The 20,331-nt window shown below is 39.4% G+C and overlaps 1 protein-coding gene across 1 annotated transcript; it reads left to right on the top strand.

The window, feature by feature from the left end:
- The first annotated feature begins 385 nt into the window (after window positions 1-385).
- On the top strand, window positions 386-16,948 carry IER3IP1 (immediate early response 3 interacting protein 1). Its single transcript, XM_023647759.2, has 3 exons — window positions 386-665; window positions 14,729-14,830; window positions 15,733-16,948. Exons 1-3 carry the CDS (start codon window positions 575-577, stop codon window positions 15,786-15,788), a joined length of 249 nt encoding a protein of 82 aa, XP_023503527.1. The 5' UTR covers window positions 386-574; the 3' UTR covers window positions 15,789-16,948.
- Window positions 16,949-20,331: the final 3,383 nt, after the last annotated feature.

The raw sequence follows: 20,331 nt of genomic DNA, 5'->3' as shown, positions 1-20,331 counted from the left end.
GACAGGAATATTAACATCACATACAGCTCTTGTGCGCATCTAGGACCCTGCCGTCCAATAGAAATATCCTGCTCTTCCGGTGTATTTTGCTCACATATCATTATCGACGTCCTTATAGCTACATTTTTAAAAAGTAGAAATAAACAGTAGAAATAAATGTTAGTAATTTCTTTTATTTACCTAATTATATTCAAACTATCCTTTCAACATGTAATCAACATTTAAAAATTATTGGAAGATTTTACGTCCTTGTGTCGTCCTTTCTTTGGAATCCAGTGTGTAGTATTTTACCCTTACAGCATCTCAGTTCGGCCCACCCACATTTCAAGTTTCCAATAGCCACACGTGGCTACCGCTTTGGACCTCACAGGTCTGCAGCAGACAGCTAAGTAGACCAGCCTTGCGGACGGACGTAAGCGTGGGGCGGGTCTTAGCCGGACGGGGGCGGAGCTTCTCGGAGAGGGCGTTGTGGACCTCACCGGCTCCCGTAGGAGAGCGCCGGCCGTGGCGGCGCCACGTCCCCTCCGGCGGCAGGAGAGGGATCGGTTGGGCCTCCGGGAGGCTCCGGGCGGCCATGGCGTTTACTTTGTACTCGCTGCTGCAGGCGGCCCTGCTCTGCGTCAATGCCATTGCCGTGCTGCACGAGGAGCGCTTCCTCAAGAACAGTGAGTGGGGCCGCGGGCGCGTCGAGGCGGCGGCGGCGGTGGGACCCCGGGAGCGCGGACCCCAGCCGGCCGCATGTGGGGGCACGCTGGGCCGGGACGGCCGAGCGGCCGAGGGCTCTGCTCTTGGGGCCCTGCCTTGGGGGGTTGCCGAGCCACTTTCATCTCGCCGGGTTTGAACTCAGCAGCGGGGTGAAGATTGTTCAGCGGACGCCCACTGTGCTGGACCCTGGGGTCGGGATGGGGGGATACAGAGATGAGCCAGGGACCCCTCTGCCTGCAGTCAGTTTAGTAATTTAATGCACTTCTCTGTGACCGCTTTTAATAGTCAAAAACTTGGGGCCTGCATTTTTAGTTAAAGAGGGAGGGGCGTGGCTCCTTTGGGAGCATAGGTAATTAGAAGAATGAACTGATGGAGGGCCTCAGGGGTTCCTGGGTTTTGGGGAAAAGAGAAAAGGGAAAATGTTGGGACTGTCACGACATCCAGCCGCCCACATTCCGAGAAAAGTTTGTTCGGTGCAGCTTACTGGGTGCCCACGATGTGCCAGGCTGAAATCTAAGAATACGAAGATGAAGACACTAGTTATGCCTGCCGGGACCTCACAACCGAGGGATCTCCGTGCCATCCTGCGCAGGCCGCTTCTTGCTGTATGAGGCAGAGTTAAGGCAGGATACTGCATGATGTGTATCATTTCTCAAATATGTCTTTGTGACTCACTGAAACTCAAACCCATGAATAAGATTGATTCATTTCGTTTATTCCTTCAGAAGAGATTTATTGAGCACAAATTATGTGCCAGCTCCATGTAATAGGAGCTGAGGTTACAGCGGTTACCCTGCCCTTCTAATGGAAGTTGATCTAAATAAAAACTGAACAAGTAACAATAACAAATATGCAGAATGTTGTGAAAGAGAAGTGCAGGCGGATACTAACTTGTGAATCTTTGAAAACTTCTTGGAGGAGGTGCATCTAACCTGAAATCTGATAAGTCAGTAAACGTTAACTAGGTGAAGATGAAGGATTGGCAGAAGTTGGGAGGGTGTGGAGTAAGAGCTGGTGTGAAAAGAAGGTCTTAGGCAGAGCAGTGACATGACGGCATCTGTGTTATTTGCAAGATCTTTCTGACTACCATGGGAAGAACAGATTGGAAGGGTAGAAAAGTGGATGTGGGAAGTACCATTCCAAATAGGGCAAGTAGAGATGGTGGTATAATGTCAATTGAGTGGGTATAATAACAATAACTAACACTTAACACCAGGTACCAGGATCTGTATCAAGTGCTTTACGCATATTAACGTGTAACACTCACAACGACCCAATGAGATAGGTACCATTACAATGGGGAACCTGAAGCACAAAGGAGAGTAGGTAACTTTTCTAAGATCCCACAGCTAGAAAGTGGTGGAACTAGGCTTCATCTTAGGCAGCCTGACACAGCAGTCTGTCTTTTCATCGCTATACTATATAGAAAAGTAGAAAGGGTTGAATTGTGTCCTCCCAAAAGATATATTGAAGTCCTAACCTTTGGTACCTGTGAATGTGACCTTATTTGGTAATAGGGTCTTTGCAGATGTAATCAAGTTAAGATGAGGTCACATTGGATTAGGATAGGCCCTAGATCCAATGAGGTGTCCATATAAGGAGAGAAAGATACAGAGACACAGAGGGACAAGAAGGCCACGTGACAACAGAGACAGAGAGATTGAAGTCATGAAACTACAAGCCAAAGAATACCAAGGATTGCCAGTAACTACCAGAAGCTAGGAGGGAGGCATAAACAAGATTATCCCTCAGAGTTCCCAAAAGGAACCAACCCTGCCAGCACCTTGCTTTTGGACTTCTGGCCTCCAGAACGGTGAGAAAATAAGTTTCTGTTGTGTTAAGCAGCCCAATTGTGGTGCTTTTTTACAGCAGCCCCAGGAAACTAATACAAATCAGAAGATCTTTTAAAGGTAGGAAAGGCAGAATATACTGTTGGGACGTTGGAAATGAGGGAAAGAGGAAAAAGTCAAAGATGTCTCTTGATTTTCTGGCTTAAGCCACTGAGTGAAGGGCAGTACCTTTTCTGAATTAGAAGGCACTGGAGGAAAATTGGGCGGGGGGCGGGGGGGCGGTAAGAAGGTGAAGAGATAATGAAAGAAGTTTTGGACATGCTGAGTTTGAGATTTCTGTGAGATGTGCAAGTGGAGATGTGGACTAGTCAGTTGGACTAAAGTCTGTAGAAGAGAAGCAAGAGCCAGAGTGGAGAGTGAAAATTGAGTTTGTCAGCCACAGATGATAAATGAAGCCATGTGAAGAGATGAAATTGCTTAGGGAAGGAATAGAGTACAGAGAGTATTGGTGACTCGGACAGTCCTAGAATTTCTTCCAGTATTTAAAGTTTAGGTAGAGATCGAAGAGCAGATGGGAGAAATAGATGGAAGAGGTGACAGGAGAAATAGATGAGTGAGCAAAACAGAGAGATGGGAAAATCTAGACCCTGGGGTTTCACAGAAGCCAAGGAGTGTTTGAAGAAGGAGAAAGAGTACAACAGTGGAATATTCAGAGAAGCCAAGTAAGACAAGGACTGAAAAGTGTCCTAAGGATTCAGGATAGTAGAGGTGATTTTGGAAGACCAGTTACAACAGTGGGTAAAATCCAGATTGGAATGGGTTGAGAAATGAGTGGAAAGTGATAAGATGAAGACAGCAAAATTATCCAATGTTATCACTAAGTTGGAGAAGGTGAAGAAAGGTAACTAGAAGGAGATGCAGGGATATGTTTTATGGTGGTGGTTTTGTTTTTAGATAGGAGAGGCTTAAGCATGTCTCAGCAATGACAATGAGAACTAGCGAGGTCTCTTGGACAAGTCAGTGCCGTGAAAACAGCGGGGAGGGAGTGACCACTGAGGCAAATATACAAAATATAAGAAGGACAAAAAAAGAGTGATATAAGGGAGATTTCCTGTGCAGCAGGTGAACCTTGATTGAATTCTAGTTCGAACATATCAACTGTAAAAAACATTTTGGGAACATTTGTTGAAATGTGGATGTGGACTAGATACTAGATGCTATCAAGGAATCACTATAAATTTTGAGAGTGTGATAATGGTATTATAGTTATGTAGGAAAATATCCTTATTTTTCAAAAATGCATACTGAAATATTTAGGAGTGAAATATTATAGTACCAGTAATTTACTTTTAAAGTATTCAGGCAGAAAAACGATGACATACATATAGCAAAAAATTAACAGTGATTAAATCTGAGTGACAGATATGTTTTAAAACTTTCATAATTAAATGCAAAAAAAGAAAGAATCGCTGATGGAAAGGATCTAATTATGAGAGAGAAAAAGACACAGGAGAAAACTGAGGCAATTCGTAGCTCAAGGATTCTGAGAAAGTAGAAAGGGATGGGTTCTGAGGCACAGATGGAGGAGATGACATTAAGTAGGAGGTAGGTTACTGTCTTCATTGAAAAAAGAGAAGGGACTAGCTGGAGAAGCAGGAAGTTCCTAGATTTAGTGGCAGCAAGTTTTTCTTAATTCCTAATGGCAAATGGGCCAATCACTGTGAGGTCGTGGAAAAGATGTAGGAGTGAACATGACACAGTGTGTCTGTTCTCATATATCTACAGTCTAATGGTAGAACAGATATTTAAAAATAAGTAGAGAAACAGTTCGTTGAGTCTAGGATAAATGCTTTGGAGAAAGAGAACTGGGTGAGAACCAAGGGAATCTAACTCCCAGTTGAATCAGGACAGTGTCAGTTCCTGAGGAAATACATGTAAAGCTGCATCCTGAAATAGGGATAGGAATTAGCCTATTTTAAGGTACCTTTAAGACTTCTGAGTGGAGATGTCGTGTAGGCAGTTGCTATACAGGTCTAGTGCCCAGAAGGGAGGTTCTGGGAAGGATTGACATGTGAGGACTTTTGGTATTGGCTGGTAGTTTGAAACCATTGGAATGTAGGCTGTCTCTCAGAGAGAGAAGAGGTTCAAGGATTGAGTCCTGAAATTATTCATTCCTGTCACAGTTCTTGGTTGCAAGGAGCAAAGCTGATTCTGGCTGATTAAGCCAAAAGAAATTTACTAAAAGGTTATTGGACAAGTAGAACGATGGAACAGAGTGGAGAATCCAAATACAGACCCATATTTATTTGGATGCTTAATTTATGATGAAGATAACACAGCAGAGCACCATAGAAAGGATGGCCCTTCAACCCTTCAAGGGTTAACTGGATATCCAAAAAGAAATAAATTAGTCTTAACCCTCTACTTCACACTAAACACAAAAGTCACTTGCTAGAGCGTTGTAGATCTAAATGGGAAAGGTAAAACAAAGCTGGAAGAAAACAAACTTTTTCTGAAAGGGCCATATTATAAATTTGGGCTTTGTGGGCCAAGAGGCAAAATTGAAACTATTAAGTAGATATTTATATAACCATTTAAAAATGTGAAAAACCATTCGTTTTTTCTCAGCTTTATTAAGATAGAATTGACATATAGCATTGTGTAAGTTTAAGATGTACAGTGTGATGATTTGATACACATGTATTGCGAAATGCTTACCACAGTAAGGTTGATTAAGACATCTTCAGCTCATAGAGTTATCATTTTGTTGTTGCTGTTATTAGGGTGAGAACATTTAACATCTACTCTGAAGCAACTTTCAAGTATACAGTACAGTACTTTTAACTATAGAGACCATGCTAGAAATTAGATCCCTGGAACTTATTCATCTTATAGCTGAAAGTCTGTGCCTTTTGACCAGCATCTCCCCGTTTCCCCCACCACTCAACCCCTGATAACCGCCATACTACTTTCTGTTTCTGTGAGTTTGCTGTTTTTAGATTCCACATATAAGTGAGTTAGTGCAGTATTTGTCTTTCTCAGTCTGACTTATTTCACTTAGCATAATGCCCTCAAGGTCCATTCATATTGTCACAAAGGGCAGGCCTTTCCTTCTTTCTTATGGCTGAATAATACTCTATTGTATGTATGTATATACACCCCACATCTTTTTCCATTCGTCTGTCACTGAACACTTAGGTTGTTTCCATGTCATGGCTATTGTGAATAATGCTACAATGAACATGGGAGTGCAAGTTTCTATTCGAGATAGTGATTTCATCTCTTTTGGATAAAACAGAAGTGGGATTGCTGGATCTTATATGATGGTTTTGAGGAATCCCCATACTGTTTTCCATAGTGGCTGCACCAATTTCCATTCCCATCAACAGTGTACAAGGGTTCCCTTTTTTCCACATCCTTGTCAACATTTATTATCTCTTGTCTTTTTGATAACAGCCATTCTAATAGGTGTGAGGTGATATCTCATTGTGGTTTTGATTTGCATTTCTCTGATGATTAGTGATGTTGAGCACCTTTTCACGTTGAGCACCTTTTCATGTACTTATTGGCCATTTTTATATCTTCATTGGAAAAATATCTATTCAAGTCCTCTACCCATTTTTAATTGGGTTGTTTGGAAATATGATTGTTAATGGAGAACACTTCCAGAATGGTGGTGTGGGGACCTCCATGGATCCTCTTTCCAATGAAACAACTATAGCTAGTGAAAATTATTTAAAAAGCAAACATTTAAAGTCTCTGGGGGGGCCGGCCCTGTGGCCACGTGGTTAAGTTTGCACACTCCGCTTCGGAGGCCCAGGGTTTCGCCAGTTCAGATCCTGGGCGCAGACATGGCACCACTCATCAGGCCATGCTGAGGCGGTGTCCCACATGCCACAACTAGAAGGACCCACAACTAAAATATACAACATATACTGCGGGGATTTGGGGAGGAAAAGCAATAAAAAACAGTTTTAAAAACTTAGAAAAAAAAAATAAAGACTCTGGGGATTGTCATGAGAGCATACAGCAAATGGAGAAACTTTTTTTTCAAGAAAATCTATTAAATCTCAGTAAGAACAGTGAGAATCTCTGATTGGAGACACAACCTGCTCTCCCCCCTCCAAAAAAAAGGAAAAAGAAGGAAATGATCAAGATTACACTGAAAATTAATGAAGTACAAAGTAGAAAAACAATAGAAAGAATCAACAAAACCAAAAGCTGGTTCCTTGAAAAGATCAACAAAATTGGCAAACCTTTAGCTAGACCAAGAAAAAAGGAAAGAAGACTCAAATTACTAAAATCCAGAATGAAAGAAGGGAGATGACACTAGTGACCTTAGAGAAGTGAAGAGGATTGTAAGGGAATACTATGGACAACTGTATGCCAGCAGATTACATAACTTACATGAAAGGGACAAATTCCTAGAAAGATACGAACTGTTGAACTGATTTAAGAAATAAGAAATCTGATTAGACCTATAACATGTAAAGAGATTGAGTTAGTAATTTAAAGACTTGTAACAAAGAAAAGCCCAGGCTTCAATGCTGGATTCTACGAAACACTTAAAGAAGACTTAATTCCAGTTCTTCACAAACTCTTCCAAAAAAATAGGAAGAAGTACTTCCTAATTCATGCATTAACCTGGTATGCAAACCAGACAGAGACATCACAAGAAAAGAAACTACAGACCAATCTCTCTTTCTCTCTTTTTTTTTTTTAAAGGTTGGCACCTGAGCTGACAACTGTTGTCAGTCTTTTTTTTTCTTCCCAAGGCCCCCCAGTACATAATTGTATATTCTAGTTATGAGTGCCCCTGGCTGTGCTATGTGGGACCCCACCTCAGTATGGCCTGATGAGTGGTGCCATGTCCATGCCAAGGATCCAAACCGGCGAAACCCTGGGCCACCGAAGTGGAGCATGGAAACTTAACCACTCAGCCACAGGGCCGGCCCCCTAATATCTCTTATGAATATAGACACAAAAATTCTTAACAAAAATACTAGCAAACTAAACCAAATGGAATTTACCCTGGGAATGCAGGGCTGGTTTAACATTTGATTAATGTAATTCATCATACTAATAAAATAAACAAAAATCACATCATCATAATAGATGCAAAAAAGAATCTGACAAAATCCAACGTTCTTTCATGGTAAAAACATGATAAAAAAAACTAGAAATAGGAGGGAATTTCCTCAGTCTGATAAAGAACACTCTCCCCTGCCCCCAACATACTTAATGGTGAAAGGTTGCTTTCCCTAATTAGGAGTAAAAAAAAGATGTCTTCTCTTGGCAGTTCTGTTTAACATTGTACTGGAGATTCTAGCCAGGGCAATTAGATGAGAAAAAGGAAGTAGAAGACATCTAGCTTGTGAATTTGAAAAAGTAAAACTATCTCTTGTTTGCAGATGACATAATCTTGTATATAGAAAATCCCAGGGAGTCACTAAAAAACTATTAGAACTAATAAATGAGTTTAGTTTGGTTGCAAGATACAAGATCAGTAACAAAAATCAATTGTTTTTGTGACATGAACAATCAAAAATGAAATTAAGGAAACAGTCTCAACAATATCAAAAAGAATAAAATACTTAGGAATAAACTTGACAGAAGACATGCAAGTCTCATACTATAAAAACTACAAGGCATTATTGAATGAAATTGAAGAATAGAGATATTTTTAAAAATAAAGAAAATAATGACATCCCATGTTCATGGATCAGAAGACTTAATATTGTTGAGATGACAATACTTAACAGTATTAGTGATTTACAGACGTAATGCACTGTCTATCAAAATCCCACTTGGCTTTTCTGCAGAAACTGACAAGTCGATCCTAAAGGAAATGCAGGGGACCCAGAATAGCCAGAACAATCTTGAAAGAGAATACAGTGCCCAGACCTTACTTCAGACCTGCGTTCCAGTTTCCTAGAAGTGAAGATCAGTAGTGTGTCCTTTCCAGAATTTCTGCAAGTGATTGAGATTTGTGCTCCTAAATGAAAACTCCCACAAACTATTGGAATGGCCCAGAAATGTTAGTACTTTGCCCTCCAGAACTTTGTCTTCCACATTTCCTCTTCCTGTCCTATCACAGAAATATTTTATCTGAGCATGTGTTTTGAATATGGTCCCAGAACTAAGAGAAAACACCACATTGGCTTGTCTAGGTGGTAAGATGTTGTTTTAAAATATCTAAATATGTTTTTTAAAAGAATTTTGAAATGTTTTAAGTATTTGTTAAATATTGTTTATGTAGGCTCTTAACTCTTCTTGCCTAGATTTTATAGTAACCTCCTCACTGGTTACCCTGCCTCCAGATTTGCTTCTCTTTTCTTCTCCCTTCCATGAGAAGCTGAGCGTGTTCCTTCGTGGTTTGAAATTCTTGAGTTCTTCACTCTCCATAGCCTTCAATATAAAATTCAAACTTCCTCGTGTGACTTATAAGCCTACCATAATGTGTCCTGTACCCCACCCCCATCCTTCCCCTTCTTTTATGCTTCCCCAACGTTTACCATGTGTGCCATTCTTACGCTGATGCTCTTTTTCACTGCTGACCCTTTACTCACTCTTCTCTGCCTGCAATGACCTTGACTTACCTCCTGTCTTTGGCTGGCTAACTCCTCAGCCTATCCTTTAAGGTGTACCTCTGGCATTTGCCTCTCTCAGAAATCATCTCTGACCCATTTCATGGGTCATAGCATCACTGCACTTTCTTTTCTGTCTCTCCAGTAAGTAGACAGGTGACAAGAATCCTCTTATCTTTATAATTCCATCAATGAATGTTTTCTAAATAACTGAATAATGTTACACTATCATTTCTTGCAATTCCTGATTTGAAAGCTACATATTTATACAAATAGTTTAGCCAGTGTTTTGAATATAGAGCAGGGAATGTGTTGTTTCTTCTAATGTTCCACAATGATACTAATTTCCGTTTTGTACAAGAGAAAAACAACCCAGTGGATTTTAATATCTGCCAAAATTGCTCTTACAAGTTTTGTTTGTGGTGCCCAGTATCAATTTGACAAGTATTTATGATGTCTAGTACTAGCTATGAGTGATGCAAAAGAAACATTTCACACGTGAAACAGTGTGTTAGTCAGCTTAGGCTGCCATAACAAAATATCACAGCCTGGGCGGCTTAAACAACAGAAATTTATTTTCTCATGGTTCTGGAGGCTAGAAGTCTAAGATGAGGCTGCCAGCGTGGTCTCAGTTCTGGTGAGGACTCTATTCCTGGCTTATGGATGGCTGCCTTCTCACTGTATCCCCACATGGCCGGGCGGAGGGACAGGAGGAGGGAGGGAGGGAGGGAATCAAGATCTATCTTTTCCCTTTTTTGTAAGGCGACAGTTCTGTCAGATCAGGACCCTACCCTTATGATCGCATGTAACCTTAATTACCACCTACACACCCTATCTCCAGGTACAGTCTCCTTAGGAGTTAGGGCTTCAACGTATGAGTCTGAGAGGAACACAATTCAGTCCATAGCAAACAGGTAAAATAATACAAGCTATTATTTGATTCAAGGTTTAAATGACTGCTCCAGACCAATTTAATATTGGAGTTTAGAATAGTGAGAGCTGTGTGAGCCTAAGTAATAGAGGGAGAAGTCCTGAAAGGGGTGAATCTTAAACAGTTAATCAGGTTTGCATAAATATGTAGAGAGAAATGAGCAAGGCATTCCAGAGGCCTGGTATTGTAGATATAGTATGAGCATGGCAGTTTATAGAACGTTGAGGAAAACACATGGACATGTAAGTTTCTCTTTAAATATTTACTCCTAAAAAGCATTTGTTGAATTTCATCAGGGATTAAATGGAAATTATTGTGTTGGACTGAGAATTATATTGAACCAAGAGAGATTAGTCTAAGTATACTAGATCGTTTATATCAGCATTGATATTTTTGATCAAGGTAATTTTTAAAAATTTACATTAGCAGTGTTCTTTGTGTAGTTTATTAGGTACTTTCACATTTATGATAGCATTCAGTTCACTTGCAAAGTTGGAGACGTTGACAAAGTAAACTACATTCACTCTCTTTTATGGATGGAGAAACTAATCTCAGAGAGGCTGAGATTAGCCCATGGTCAGCCAGCCCTCAAAACTGTAGCTAATACTTTTTCTTGAAAATGTTATCTAGCTGAAGGTTGCGACTGAACCTGGATGCATTGCCATTTTGTGTGATTTTTTTGAAGTCTGGACAGCAGAAGAATATGTTTGGTGTTTGCAATTACTAACTTTTTAAGTTCATTCCTGAAATTATGGCAGCAACTACTACTTGCTGGTTTATCATTTGTTGTCTGCTAGGCCCTCTAGCTATGAAGTGACAAGAAAGCTGCAGAATTAAATCTTTTTCCTTAAAAAAGAGCAAAGCTCTTTAAAGCTTTGGCCAGCTTCCTTAGAAAAACAACTGAGACTCCCTAAGTAGCAGCTGGAGGGAAAACTATTTGTTATAGTAAAGATAATCCCTGGCACCTCGTCTTTTACTGTTGCTTTTGTGTTTGTCCATGGAATAGACAAATGATTTACTCTCGCTATGCAAAATTCAGTTTTCTTTTTCATCCTAGTAGCATATGAATAGAAGCCAGGCTAAAATTAACTGAGAACTTACTATTTTTTTAAATTATTTCAATGCTGATGCTTAAATTATGATACTCCCATTATTTTAGAGTTTTATCCTGTCTCATTGGTTTGTGTCAGTTTAATGTTGGAAAATATGTTTTTTCAGGGAGTCACTCCTCTCATTATGTAAAAACATATTTAAACATCTTTTTGGAACAAGTATAAAAGAAGACTCTTGGAAATTATGGTTTTTAATAAAAATTGAGTACTTGATCTGTAAAGTACTTAAAACAAGTTCTTTTTACTATCTAAGAGATTTTGGCTGTGGGTGGAAAGGACTGATGATTTTGGCAATGATAAATTTCAAAAAACCAAGTATAGAAAATAAAACCAACAATACCATTTAAAGGTTGTTTTAAAGCATAATTTTAAATATTCAGAATGACTCATGGATGAAGTCCCTCCACTTACAGAACTCATTCCTGTCCTGAGGATGTTCATTCTCTGAAGAGAAAGGCCTAATTGCAGAGGGGTATCTCCAAGAGACGAGCATCTTTACAGGCTTGCTTTTTAAATGTCTTTTTTCTTTTTATGAAAGCAATGTACATATTTGTGGTTTTCAAAGTCAAACAGTTCTTCAGTTGAATAAAGAGAGATAGAAGCCTGCTATCCCATTTCTCCTCAACCTGAGCCTGTTCCTGAAAAGCATTGTTTTCAACTCTTCCAAGCTGTGAGTCATTGACTTTCTACTGTAGAAGGGTTTAGCACAATTTTGCCATGAGCAGCACACTCATGGTTGTGTAAGCACCAGTACACACTTACTTCCCCTCCCCCATCTCTGCCTTCTCCAGTTATTGGTAATGTCAGTATTCCATATTTACATTATTATGACTGTGAATATTGCTTTCAGCTGAACAAGAAAAAAATAGTGACTTATTTTTCATTCCAGCTGATTTGTGTCTTGGGTATAGAATTCTAGATTGAGAACTAATTTTTATTCAGAGTTTTAAAGACATTGTTCCATTTCATTTTCTCATTTCCAGTGTTGCTGTTAAGAAATCTAATGCCATTCTGTTTCCTGATTCTTTGTGGGTAACCTAACTTGTCTCTCTGAAAGCCTTTAGGATATTCTATTTATCCTTAGGGGTCTGAAATGTTAGGATAATGTGGCAACTTATGGGTCTCTTTCCGTTCTTTGGGCTGTGCTCTGATTGGGCCCTTTTGGCCTAAATGCTCATGTTCCTCAGTTCTGGGATATCTCTTAATATTTATTTAATAGTTTCTTCCTATTTTTTCTTCTCTCTTTCTGGAACTTCAGTTACTTTGACAGATTGATACTGTTGTTTTTTCTTTAATTTTGCCTTTCTAGATTTCCTCAATCTGTCAACAATTTCTTTTGAACTTTTTATGGTAATATAGCAAGAACAAGAGCTTCTTGATTCCTGAATGTTCTCTTTTTTTTTTGTGGCATCCTGTTCTTGTTTCATAGCTACAGTGGCTTTGCTCCTTCTAAGGATGTTCATTTTTTTAAATGTCATCTTCTACTTCTACTTGTGCAAAGTCTCCTTTTCTGATTTTTGCTGTATCTTTCCATGTTAAGAGTCATTCTTTCTTGACTGTCAGTTCATTTTTAATTATAGGCACTGAGAGGCTCATTGGAAGCTCTCTGTATGTGGTTGGGGCTTGTTTACTGGTGGGCCTCACTGTAAAGTGATTAAGCTGTTTTGTTGAGACCCCCCCAAATGTCTAGATCTGAAGTCTCTTCCTGGGCAGCTGGCCAATTTCCAGAATAATTTTCTAACTTCTGTCTGCAGAATGTAAGTGTTATATGTCCAGACTTACATGAGAGACAACAAGGGAAATGGGCAGGAGTCTTATACTTTGGTATGCAGACTTTCATTCAGTCCCCTCCCTGGATATCCCCAGGTCCACAGCTTCTGAGTCCGTCTCTGCTGAGAGTAAACCTCCTGTCCTCCGATGGGGTAAGAGAGGGATAATCTTCCCATCAGTTCAGTCTAGGAAGGAGGTGGGAGGAGGGGGGAGCAGCACTAACTGCTCTTATATAGACTTAGTTCATCCTCCTGTTTTCCATCCCTCTCACCCACACTGGCTGTTTGAGGCTTCTCTCACTTTTCCCGGGTTCTCAGCACAATTCACCTTAGTTTTTTATTGTGTATTTCCTGAAAGTTTGGGTTTCAGCTTTCTCTGCTAAGTCAGTTACTCTTCCATTTATTTTTTATTGTCCAAATTTTGATCGATTTCTCTTTCCTGGAGACTTCTCTCTTGTGAACTTATTCTTTTATTGTCATTTTTAGTAGAGTTTCAGGAGAAAGCTAAGATAAAAGTGTATATCCATTGATGGGGTTCAGGACATGCTACCCCTGGCTGGGTCTGAAAATTAAACTGACAAAGATTAATAGGAGAAATATTAAGGGAGAAAACTCAAGGGGTTGAGACAGTGAGATTTTAGAGCCATGTATTAAAGAGTCTCACAGGAAGTAGTAGAGGCTGTGGTAGTAATCACTGTGATGGTGGTGGTTATACCATGGGCGCTCAAAAAAGAGTGACACCCCGTGGACTGGGAATGCTGTAAGCACAATGTGAGCTAGGTCTTGAAGGGTGGCTGGGAGCCAAAATACATCAGCTCTGTTGTGAAACTGAATTTTAAATTAGTTTTATACCACAACACATCTCAGCGCTGATGTGACAAAGCAAGCAAACTTTAATTCAACCAAATAAAAGTTGAGTAGGCAAAGTGAGGTCTTGTTTCCTGATACTTGGTTCTTTCATTTGTAAAATAAAGACTTGCTCTCTGTCTTCAAGTTTAAGGGTTAGCATGGCAGGAATTAATTAAGCCCTGTAGTCATATGAAATAAAAAAAAATTCATAGTCATGTGAGATATGAAAAGTGGACCTGAAATGAGGACAAAAGAAGGACACATTGCAAAAATGAGGACATATAAGTCTCCAGAAGAATGTGTAAGGCAATAAAAAAGAACTAGCAGATAAAGGTTAAGAAATAATGCTTTACAATATCAGGAAAATGACATAGAAGAAAGTAAAAGACTCATTTACAGAAAATAAGTGGGATAGTGGGCTAAATTCCTCACCTCAGAATTGAGAAATGAGGAGGAACGATCAGGTTAAAAAAAACATACGCCCCTGCTGGCAGGGTGGAGCATGCTGTGAAGGCCTAACCAAGCTGTGACCAGGTTTATGTTAAAATTTCCCCAAGTAATGTAGATAGTGAATCCCAGCTACAACATTTTTATACCAATAATTACGTTGGGTTATATAAAATTCTGAATTGAGCTAATTAATTATTCAACTTGATAGTATGCTTTGGTTTTCAGTTCTGACCTGAAAGTGTTTTGTGTGTTCATTTATAAACAGGGAAAGAAACCAATCAGGGTGTCGCAACAGTCATCTTTACTGAATTAAATGCCATGGAATAATTTACTAGATTGTGATTTATTTTATAAAATCAAAGTAGAAATGGAATGAGTTTTTGCTGCTTATCAAAAGTAAAAATTATACTCTAAAGATAAGTCATATGACTATGTTTTTAACAAAGGCTCAACATAATTTTTCAGAAGATGGCTAATGAGGGAGCAAGGTGAGTGCATCATAAATTTTAACACAGGTAATCATCTTTATTTGCAGTTGGCTGGGGAACAGACCAGGGAATTGGTGGATTTGGAGAGGAGCCAGGAATTAAATCTCAGCTAACGAACCTTATCCGATCTGTAAGAACCGTGATGAGAGGTAAGAAGAAAAACGAGTGGAACACTCTTAAGTTTTAATTTTGTGGTTTGATTTAAGTAGCAAAATTTCTGAGTGTGAATACTATCACATTCCATTTTTGTAGTGGGATTTTTTTTCTCTTTTACCTGGCTTTACTGCTTAATAGTTATTGGTTTCTGTCTTAGTTTGCCTCTTCTTTCTGTCTAAGCTAGTCGATGCAAATAGTATGCTCAGTGCTATAGTCTGTGTGTTACCTCTCAGAGTTAAAAGACTGATGTTTTTGCCTCTGGAAACTCTCTTGCTTCCAAGTAGTAAAGTCATCTAGAGTCTTGTAAGGCTTTCAGAAGAAAAATAAAGCTCCCCTGTTTGCTCTTTTGTTAGAAAATATTAGAGCAACTCAAGAAAGAAGAGTTTAAAACCTTTTATTTAAAACCGTGAAAATTAGGATCTCTCTCTCTCTCTCTCTGTCTCCCTCTTTCTTTGTTAGCTGCTTTAATCACAACTCACAACTTTGGATAGAATGATAAATAAGTTCATTCTAAACTTCATGATGAAGCTACGGAATCTTCTTTGCACTTTATTTCTAATGTGGAGTGTCTCCGGCAGTAGAATGTGGGTCTACTTCTGCCTGGGTCCAGTGTGCTTCTCTGTTCCCAGGGCTGCCCCAGCACTATCCACAGATGTTTGCGTACGGATCTAGTTGTGCGAATGTGACCCTCATCCCCAGTCACACAAGCCCTCTTTAGAAGAAGTTTTGGATTTTATGATCCAGTGCATGTTTGAATGTTGCTCTGTTACAAGTATTTGCAACATGATTATGATGACATATTGTTAGGTATTTTCATCTATCCTGAATGCTAGTAACTATGACTTACTTTTTTTCTATTTTCTTTACAGTAACAAACTGTTTGTTTTCCTTGCAGTGCCGTTGATAATAGTAAACTCAGTTGCAATTGTTTTGCTTTTACTGTTTGGATGAAGATCAGTGGAGGAAATGGAGACTCAGAAGAAGAGCTGCCAGCAGAAGTTATTACTTCAGTCTTTATTGGAACATACATATCTTAGCTGGCTGTCCTTGGACTTGACAAAAATGTAATCCTGACAATAAAACCAGAGTCCCTATTTATCTGATTTTTTTAAATGTTGCACTTATAGTTTCATTACAAAAAGATCAGATCATCAGAGGCAGTAACTATCCAGGACTGGAATTACATTTGATTGCTGACTGTTAATAAAAGTTCATGCTATGCTAATAATTGTTAAAAGTGTACCGGACTGTCACTTCTATGTCTTTAGCGATTTTTCTCTCTCACTTCTCAGGGATGAATTTTTTTTCAGTTTTGAAGTTCCTTATGAGTTAGCTATGATATGAGAGTGATTATCCTCCTAGATACAATTTAAAGAATTTTTAAAGAGTAATTACTACATATAAAATGATAACTAGGTAATTTGGATAATTTTATTTTGAACTGTTTGATTAAATACTTTGTCTATATATTGTCTCGGCTATGAAAAATTCAAATTTATAGTAACTATTGAGAAGCATTACTCTCTGATCTCAGGGAGAATTCTAATTTTGTAAGTCAGATAGTAACATGATGATTGTGTTTTTGTTTTAAGTTCTTTTCATGCATTTGTTATTTTATTAATTGGCCTGAATGATGAGACCAGATCAGTATTTATGTATTTTCATTGGTAGAAAAATCTATGTAGAAAAGTCTATGCCCTTTTTACAATGATGACTTATTTTTTTAAATCACCATAAATATTAGCCTGCAAGAGCAATCCGAAACAATCACAATTAAAACCATGCTACATAAGAAGCCTTTATTGTGAAGCATTTCCCTCTCCCAAAATTACCACGTTTCCATCTCTGAGGAGCACATGAAGGGGTATGATTCTTATTTCCTCATTCTCTCTGTCAATAGAGCACACATGCTGGATCAGTTGTTTTTGTTTTGTTTGTATGTCTCAGACCATCCCATATTTGTTCATCCCATAATACAATTTTATGCAGAGAGATTAAAACTATGTAAATGGTTTTTCTGAAAATTATCAGTTATAACACTTTAAAGGGTGTGGAATGGCATCTTTGTTTATAGGAGAACATTTCTAAATAAAGTTAAATTTCCAAGTCAAGCACTTGTTTTTGTACCTTAGTATATACCTGTCAGTCTTAAATGAATTAATCTCATTTTGTGTGTAACACTTCTTATATATGTTCTTTGCTGTACAATCAATGAGCATAGATTTAATGAAAGTAAACATTCACAATCCATTTTCTTTCTTCAGTGAATTAACCGAGTTGCTGACATACATCAGGAAGACTCATGAGGGCCAGCCCTGGTGGCCTAGTGATTAAGTTTGGCATGCTCTGCTTCAGTGGCCTGGGTTCAGATCCTGGCTGTGGGTCTACACCATTTGTCTGTCAGTGGCCATGCTGTGGTGCATCTCACATACAAAAAGAAGAAGATTGGCAACAGATGTTAGGTGAGGGTGGATCTTCCTCAGCAAAAAAAAAAAAAAAAAAAAAAACATGAGCAGCTTTATTCTGGGACTTAAGTTACTTCTAAAATTTTGAGGCAGGTATTGAATGCCTATGGGCCGTGCCTGAGCTAGAGATGGATGATCTCTGGGCTATGGCTTTGCAACTGAACCAAAGAAATGTACTGGGGATTCTTAGGTGATTACTTGGCTCATGTGAGCAACTCACATATTTGACACTTAGAGGCAATGTTCTTTTCACCTTACAAAGATCTGATGCATGAATCTGAGTTTAAGCCACTGAACAGATTAAAAAGCAGCCATTAACTGAGAGTAGTCCCATTTCTCCAGAGCCTGTGAGCCCTACAGAATTTTAAAAAGAAAGAAAAGAGAGACATTGACCTAACGCTGTTTTCATGTCAAACATATAACTCACCTTCATGTTCATTTAGTGTTGGGATCCTGTCCAAGTTCACTCTGATGGGCAGCAGTCACAGCAGGGCAGGATTCTGTAGCAAAGCAGTTCTGAGGAAAGTGAAGCACTGAACATGAAAGTATTTCATCTCTGGAAGCCACTTACACACTTCTAGCTTTAATGTGCCTGAAGGGAGGTCTGTAAGCTTTCACAGGTTAGCCCAGGTTTCCCCAGAGCAGTTGTGATGCCATAACTTAAGTGCCTGCTTACCTCCCCACATCCTGTCCCTTAGCCATTCTGAGGATTAACACTTTGTGATCATTCCGGACTCCAAATATCCATGATGTTGATGGTCCTTATGTATTCTGACCCTGCATCTGTATGCCTCTGGCCTCTTGGGAAGGATCTTGGCTCTAGTCCATAGATATTAACGAAATTCATGTCCTAACCCTTAAGTACAGTAGTTTTCAAACTTCGTTAACAGCAGAACCAGATTTTCAAAACAGGTCCTTTATTTATTTATTTAGTGGAAGTCATAATAGTTTATAACATTGTGAAATTTCAGTTGCACATTATTATTTGTCAGTCACCATATATGTGCCCCTCTGCCCCTTATGCCCACGTCCCAACCCCATTCCCCTCTGGCAACCACTAATCTGTTCTCTTTGTCCATGTATTTGTTTATTTGCCACATGAGTGAAATCATAGGTGTTTATCTTTCTTTGGCTTATTTCACTTAACGTAATACCCTTCAGGTCCATCCATGTTGTTGCAAAACATCCATTTGTTTTTGGTTGAAACAGGCACAAGGCCCCTGTTCAACCTCCACCTCACTTTTGTCAAGCTTCCTAAGGCAGTTCTACAAAACAAGTTTTCAAAAACCTGGTTAAAAGGTACCTTTTTTAAAAATGCCTGCTTTAGCTAGAGTAGGCAATATGATCGGTGCTCTATAGGTATATGCAATCACTTGTGTGTCTGTGTGTATACTCATGAAATGACTTGAGAGAAAGCAATATATTTGAGTAGTAAAAAGAGTAGGAGGCAGGATAGTTCTAGTAAGCCAAGAAAAACTTTTTATTATGTGACTTAAACTTCCTAAGACCTCAATTGTTTTTGATTGCTTCGTCTGTAAAATTGGTCAATAACTTTCAGAACAGAAATCTGGTCTAGATGATTTATGTATATCTTTTTCAGGTCACTAACCTTTGATTCTAGACATACCTCCACCAGAGTTCTCCCAAAGTAAAGTGTTCTTGGTGAAATAAAACACTTTCTCATTACCTTAAAGTTTCAAAGTTATTACCAATAATAAAATTTTGATAATCAAAGTGGAATTATTTCTTGCTAAAATTTTCCTTGGCTCCTGATTGGTCATTAGATGTCAAATACTGTGAAAACATTCTGTGCAAGGCCCTGGGACACACAATGGGCAATGCCCAAGAGGATTAATGATCAAGATAAGTTTTGGAATCCTGCTTTTTTTGTTTCCATTCTGAGACTGCTTTATGTGTCCATTCCCCCTTTGAGTTTTTGCCCCTTTTCTTTCCCAAATTCAGCCCCTCCTTTTTGATGTCCCATCTCTTCTTTATTCATCTTGCCCTTTGGCAAGCAAAGACACTTGAGTCTTTTGAGGAGGAAGCCATTAGTTTTGTTCTGTTATTCCCATCATAGTGAATGACACCACCAGTTATACTACCTCACTGCCCAAGCCTGAAACCTAGTTCTTGTTGCCTTCCTTCCTTTCCCTTACTCTCAATCTAATCTATGACCAATTTCTATTTTACCTCCTAAAAATCTCCTCAATTTGCCTTTGCTTTGTTTCCAAACATTTTAGTTTAAGCATCTCTCTTGTAGCCCTGCAGTAGCTTCTTTTCTGGTCTCCACATACATTTTGGCCTCTCCCATCCATTTCTCCATATTGCATCCACAGTAAGCATTTAGAAAAACGCGTGTCTTAATATTACCCACTTGCTTAAAATCCTTCAGTGGCGTTTTAATCTGGTCAAAGCCACAGCTCCTAGTTCTGAAGGGGAATCTAAGAACAGGTTCCTTTGCCTTCAACCAAGTAGGCCCCTCACACAAAGAATTTGGATTTAACAAACACGAAGAAGACAAAAACAATCTCCAGACCCAGTGGAGAGGAAAGCAGAGGGTCCCTAGTCCAGGGGACAGAAAGGGTTATTGCTCACAACACGGTTGACTGCAGCACTGGCAGAGGGGATGTCGGACGGTTCCAGCAGCCTATGCGTCCCCAGTCAAGGGCAAGAGCAGCAGTTTTTCAAGGGGTTCCATGTGTGCAAACCAAAGTGTATCCTATTATGTCACACTGCTTCAGAAAGTTTTTCATCAAGCCGTTTTCATAGAGAGTGCAATAGGATGACCACCTCTGCCCTCAAGGAGTTTAACTTATTTGGATCAAAGGGAGACAAGTAGGGACTCTCAACGGGGAGGGGTGGGAGGAGGTTCCACGTAACCCAAGATATTGCTCCCCTAGGGACGATGGGCAAGGCTGTGGTAGCTCTCTAACGAGAGACAGAGAGGCAGGGTGGGAAACTTGACGGCGTAAGGGCTTGGAACAACTGATGCAGGAAAGGAGGGACCTCGCTGCCTGAGGTAGTGTTTA

The sequence above is a fragment of the Equus caballus genome, chromosome 8 (assembly GCF_041296265.1).
Source record: "Equus caballus isolate H_3958 breed thoroughbred chromosome 8, TB-T2T, whole genome shotgun sequence".
NCBI lineage: Eukaryota > Metazoa > Chordata > Mammalia > Perissodactyla > Equidae > Equus > Equus caballus.
This window is presented reverse-complemented; position numbering and strand designations above follow the sequence as displayed.

Coding starts and splice junctions, on each gene's coding strand:
- IER3IP1 (XM_023647759.2), top strand. CDS start 575: ATGGCGTTTACTTTGTACTCGCTGCTGCAGGCGGCCCTGCTCTGCGTC. Junction 666..14,728: donor GGAGCGCTTCCTCAAGAACA/GTGAGTGGGGCC, acceptor CTTTATTTGCAG/TTGGCTGGGGAACAGACCAG. Junction 14,831..15,732: donor TGTAAGAACCGTGATGAGAG/GTAAGAAGAAAA, acceptor TTTTCCTTGCAG/TGCCGTTGATAATAGTAAAC.